This window comes from Aptenodytes forsteri, unplaced genomic scaffold, assembly GCF_000699145.1.
Source record: "Aptenodytes forsteri isolate BGI_AS27 unplaced genomic scaffold, ASM69914v1 Scaffold267, whole genome shotgun sequence".
Classification (NCBI taxonomy): Eukaryota; Metazoa; Chordata; class Aves; order Sphenisciformes; family Spheniscidae; genus Aptenodytes; species Aptenodytes forsteri.
In genome coordinates, this window is record NW_008794173.1 from 1,465,864 (window position 1) to 1,472,027 (window position 6,164).

Below are 6,164 nucleotides of genomic sequence, written 5' to 3' on the forward strand. Positions count from 1 at the left end.
TGTGTGTATATATATATATATATACAGTTTTTCTCCCGATATGTGGCATTTTGTAGATTTTAATCGCGCGGTTAAGACGTCACCCTTTAGGAGGAATGAAGCCTTTGCGCTACGGGGCGTTAGCGTCGACCGTAGGCTGAAACTAGACGGGGAGTAAAAATCTGACGGGCTTGGCAGACGCATCCCGCCGCGCAACCCTCTGGGGTGGTTTCCAAGAAAAGGCAGAAAGGGGGGACGACGCTTTAAGCTCTGTTCGCACCTCCTCAGGCATAGCCCAGTTTCTGCTGTCTTCTGTACTACCTGTAGTAAGTTCCAAACGCGTTTCCTGGAGGTGCACGTTATTGCCTAGGAGATGGCTTCAGTGCTATCAGGGAGTCTTTAGAAAACAGAAAGAAGCAGCTTCTGGTTGAGCCTGGGGAAAGAAATAAAGACGTAATCCAGATAGGCCCTAATCTTCCTAAATTGCACGGTGTGCTGATATGTGACAGAAGTAGGAATGCTTGTACACAGTGAATGGGAGAAGATGGGAACAGATAAGGGACTATTAAACTTGGTTTTGAGTAAAGCCAAATGACTGAGAAAGCTGATGCTTATGAAAAAAGAAACTTCTGAATGAACTGGCATGTCTCCCAACACCCAGAAGCTGCCAGACTTAAGCTACTGTAGTATTTAGTAATAGCATGTACTCCGGGTTTCTAAATAAAGCTTTGCAAGCTGAATGCTGAGAAGAAAGTAAAAATATACATGTAGCTGTCTTTATGTTTTGATTTTCAAATCCAGCAAAGTTTCTATTGGCTTTTACTTTGCAACAGTTCACAGCGCTATAATCATTCACCTGCTGGGGGCATTAGCGTAATTTTGAGAACCCGATTTTCAGCTTGGGTTGTTTGAACGGACCCACATCTGTTCCCGCAGACAGAATTTAGGGTGAAGCAAATAATGTTTTACCCTGATGATAGAGTAGTTAGCTCAGCTTTTTTTCTAAAGATGTAGAGGTGTGCTAGTGCAACACCATCATCGCTTTGTAACAGAGTTAGAAGGAGCAGGTTTGAATACAACATTTTGAAGAGATAAATTGAAAGTATCTTCATTTTTAATAAAAATGGACATTTGAAATTCTGTAACTTAAAGTAGCTATCAACTAACCTTATAAGTAGCTTATCGAGCATTTTGAAGGGGGAAAAATTACTTTAATGATACTTTGTTATTTCTATAAATAAAAATCTTCGCTAGTAAACTAGATCAAATTAGCTGACATGTTTTCCCTGCTGAGAATTGTTTTTTCTGGCTCGTATGCTATTTTGAGAAACTCAGTCGCTAACAGACTATTGATTCTTTTTAAATCTATATGGAATATCTGCTTTGCATTCTTTAAAGTTTTATAGAAAAGTTAAACTTGTAGTTAGAAGTTGCAGTCTATAAAGAATGCAAAACAGATATTCCATAAAGTGTTTTAGAAAAGTTAAACTTGTAGTTAGAAGTTGTTTACAGGAAAAAGAAGCATTCATGATTTCAGTTCCCCACATTCAGAGATCAGTCGTTGCCAGACACAGACTTCTTAAAAATTCGATAGCCTCTGTGGAAAGAAGCGTTGAACGTGACAAGGATTTGACTGTTGTTCTCTTCGCAGTATAGCCCAGACAACGTGGCTGGAGCAGACGGAGACAATGACCCCACTGAAATCACCTTTCCAGGATGTTCTTGCCTTACCAGCTCCTGTGTGGTTCACGCGTGCTCGTGTCTTTGCCACGGTGAAAATTACAACAGTTTGTGCCTCCGGCCTACAGACAAAGAGGAGGAGTACGCCAGGCCTGTTTTTGAATGCAATGCCATGTGCCAGTGTGGTGAATCCTGTCAAAACAGGGTTGTTCAGAGGGGTTTGCAATTCAGACTTGAGGTGTTCAAGACTGAGAAGAAAGGGTGGGGTCTTCGCACGCTGGAATTCATAGCTAAAGGAAGATTTGTTTGTGAATACGCTGGTGAAGTTTTAGGCTTTAATGAGGCACGTAGAAGAATGCAGGCCCAGACATCAAAGGATTCGAACTATATTATAGCGGTGAGGGAGCACCTCCATAGTGGTCAGGTAATGGAGACATTTGTTGACCCTACGTACATCGGTAACGTAGGCAGATTCCTGAATCATTCTTGTGAACCAAATTTATTTATGGTGCCAGTTCGAGTTGACTCAATGGTGCCTAAACTGGCACTTTTTGCAGCTGCTGATATTTCTGCTGGAGAGGAACTTTCATATGATTATTCTGGAAGATTCCATAATTTATCAATAACTAATAGAGAACAAAAATCTTTAGAGGACGATAACAGCTTGAGGAAGCCTTGCTACTGTGGTTCCCACACCTGTGCTTCCTTCTTACCTTGGGACAGCTCCCTCTTTTCCACACCCGACACTTGTTCAGGGAGCTCTCCATAGCTTTTCAGTCCCCAAGCAGACCTAACAAATACCATTTTCTCGAGTAGTTAAATTGCAGTTAAATAAAACTCAGATTGTGTATTCCACCAGGGAAGCACACGTGGTTTTGAGTAACAGCTAGAAGATGAGATTTTGAGAATAACTTCATGCAACATCCTAGAGACTGTGTTCAAGGTGGAGGGTATGATATGAGGGAGCAGTGGAGCTTCAAGACGTTCCAAAATCAGTTACTAAGCCAGGCCTGGTGTTTTTTTCTTGATTTCTTCTGACAGCTTGATGTATGATAAAGCACCTCTCTCAGTCTGTACCTTTTAGAAAGAAGGAACTTGAACATTGGTACACAGAAAGGATGTGTGATAACGACGAGAAATGTCACTGAAAATTACACAAGAGAGTGAGACCAAGGAATGTTGACATTTGCAAGAAGGGCATTAGGTTTCTTAAATCCCGTTAAAATAATTTACTTTTTTTAAATTACTTGCTATAATTTTTTTTGTTCCACAAAACATAAAAAACTAATTATTATTGATGTAAAAAACTTGCCCAGAAAGATTAGCCTGAATGCTTCATCCCCCCCTGTTTTCCATCTCCAGTTGCGTCTAGCTGCATGCCAAAGTCTGGTTTTAAGTGACTAGTTTGGTTGCATTACCATTTAGCTTCTGTGTAAACGGCACGGGACTGCAGGCTCTGAGAAGTACAATCATCCCATCTTTTTAAATCGCATCTATCTCATGGCTCATCTAATAAGACTTCCGCAATAATAGCAAGCAGCACATCCATGTTACTTTCCAGCACTATTGTTATGCGCTCAGGAAGCAAATTGAGACTCTGCAGTCTAAAGCAGTGTGATGCTGCTATTCTGACTTCTGAAATGGATTAAAGTAGGAAATAGAAAAGTACATCTGAACAATGACAGATTTGTGGTTTTATGTTGTTGAACAGCTGGCAGACACGTGAGCATTCCTTTCAGCTACTAACTGGTTTGTTTTCGCTATTCCTACAGAGCCAAACAGTATTGAGCAAAGCCTGTCCTCTCCCAGCAGAGGGAGAAGGTCATTGCTGCTTTCATCATTCTTGTACAGATCTAACAAGCGCACACTGCTTTGCTGAGCGTCTCCTTACACCAGGGATACACAAGAGAGCTTACCAGATGGGGTACGTTCTGCAACTGCACGTTACTTCACTTCCTTTCTAGAACGAAAAATTAAGGAAGCTTCAAACAGGCTTGTTTTGAATTTCCCCAATCTTTGATATACAAGACAGATAAACTACAGTGCTGCTTTTTACAGTCATGCCACAGTGCTCCATCAGTGGCACAAACCCCTGGGTTATTTGCTCTGTACAGTTTGATCTTTAACTGTATTCATAACCTTTGACAAAACATGCACACGCAGGGTAGCGCCTCTCGGGGGGGATCTGCTGTTCTGCAGGCCATCAGCAACTTTTTTTTTTATAAAAAAGACAACTTTGATTTGGACCTGAAAGATTAATCTGATACCGACATCAGGGATAAAGGGATAAAGGACATTTTGCTGCTCTTACTTTTGCTATTTGCTAAACAAAATCTTACTTTGTGTTTACTTATACTTCCTAGATAAACTTCAGTGTTAGCTTCTCCCCATTTAATGTATACCTTCCTGCTTCCATTGTGAAGACCTGCTGTTGAGATTTACATACGGCTGTGGTTTTAGTTTATGAAAATTAGCATGTGATTTTTCTTAGGGTTAATCATTAAGCGTCACTTCTGTCAATACAGAAAGCTTCCAAAGGACTTCAGCTGCTTGTCAAAAGCAGTTTACAAGCTAAGTGGCCATTAACTTTATTCCTTGCCCAATTAAGGGTGCCTGCTTCTACAGAAGTTTTCCAGATCCCGTAACTCAGAACACACGCTGCACTAGATACCAGAGTACAGCTTAGGTTGCAAGGTCTCTTGTCCTACTTAGAGGCTTCTCTAGTTTTCTTCCCCCAAAGGGCATTGCGCCAGCCACTTTCAGCCTGCAGGACTGGAGGGGTGGGAGTGGATGATCCAATCTACTTCCTCTTTCCCTCCTGGAAAAAGTTTCAGGACTAGTTTTATACCATCTGTATTCCTATTCCTCAAGATTAGATGGGTTTTCAAGATGACAGCACTGTTTGCTAGCTTCCTGTTATGTGAATATGTACTTGGCATGATTTTGAGTAGTTAAGGAAGTGTAGATTGAAAAAAAAGTAACGCCAGAACACAAACCCCCAAACACCATTAGCAATATCTAGTCCTTGCATCACCAGCCTTAACTCAGAGAACACAGCCGAGCCTTCAGTCTCTGTGCAATCCTACCCTTTCAGTCCCAGCCAGCTGATGCTGCTTCTAGCAAGTGACCTGAATATCAGTTACCTGGTTAGAACAAACTTCCACAGCACAGAACAAGAAGAGAGCGTTGTACTGTTGAGAACAGCCAGCCGCAGGAAAGGCCTTGCAAGAACATGAAATACTATGTTGGCCTTGAGTTCTAAACCATCCTGGCAATTGTTAACGGCCTTTTTCCATATAGTGTGTGCTTTATACTCTGCTATGCCTTTGCACTACAGCTGAGAGCAAAATCTTACTAAAAAGAAAAAAATCCTCTTACAAGGGACTAAAAAAAGACAATAGACCCTTGTTTCTACCTGCTGCATTTCTGTTCACTTTTTCCTTTGGGTTCCTTTCAGCTTCAGAGTCCCAGTCTACCACTTCACAGTTCAGCGTGCTCTTTTGCAATGAGTCCAATCACACAGCTCAAAAGACCATAAGCTCTGTGTAATCCTCCCTCCTCCTTTCTACTCTCAAAGTGCAGTAATGATTATCAATATTTCAATACTCACTCAAGCTTGGAGGTTTACTTTCCCATTGAAATCTGATCAGATTAATTCATGGATGTTTAATGGAAGATCTTGCAATAAAATACAGTAACCATTATCCAAACAAAAGCAGCGTGAATGGGACACATTCCACCATCTCCACAGAAGACCAGGAAGACCTTCCTCCACATGCCACCCACAGCACAATGAGTATTGACTGACATATACCTGATGGTGTGGCATCACGAAGCTGTTTATTTAAATAAAGTCTCAATGATTTTCCAATATATGGACTCGTGTGTGTATTTTTATCAAGGATTTTTTCCAGAATAAAAACCAAAACCAGCTCTAGGCAAAAGCTTTTATAAAGTTCTCCGGTATCTTCCTTTCTGAAGTGGAGTGCACTGAGTACAGAAGGAGCTGGCAAGTGACAGATTTGTATTAACCCCAGGTTGTATTAAACGCAAACCCAACTTACTACAGAAAAGACAATGCCGGGAAAGACTGGCATCAATGCAAGAGTTTCTGTTAATCCACCACATTTTTCACTGTCAGGTCTCAAAGCAGCTGACAAGATGGCCAAGTTCAATCCCAGCTTTACACACAGGCAGTTAAGAGGCCTGTTAGAGGGCAGCAACACAGCTGGCTGCGACGCTTTCGAAGGACAGCCCTTCTGGTGCCCAGCTTACTGCACAGGCGATTTCTTGTTCCGTCTCACTTAGAGCAAGCAATTGCCTGGCACAGAAATATGACCAGATACTGTGTCCTAGAGTGAGTGATGGTGCAAAACACTTCGTGAAAGGTCTGAAATACATTCAGATCCCAAAATGAGGTAGCTCTCATTATTCCCATTTCCCTTCCTCCTTGCTGAAATGCCTCTCCTTTTAAGTTGGATTTTTTTTTTTTTTTTAAATTTTTT

The 6,164-nt window shown here is 41.4% G+C and overlaps 1 protein-coding gene across 1 annotated transcript; it reads left to right on the forward strand.

The window, feature by feature from the left end:
* The first annotated feature begins 95 nt into the window (after window positions 1-95).
* On the forward strand, window positions 96-5,944 carry LOC103902824 (histone-lysine N-methyltransferase SETMAR). The gene is made up of 2 exons (XM_009283938.2): window positions 96-131; window positions 1,631-5,944. The coding sequence occupies exons 1-2, from the start codon at window positions 96-98 to the stop codon at window positions 2,426-2,428; spliced, it is 834 nt and encodes a 277-aa protein (XP_009282213.1). The 3' UTR covers window positions 2,429-5,944.
* The last annotated feature ends 220 nt before the right edge of the window (window positions 5,945-6,164 follow it).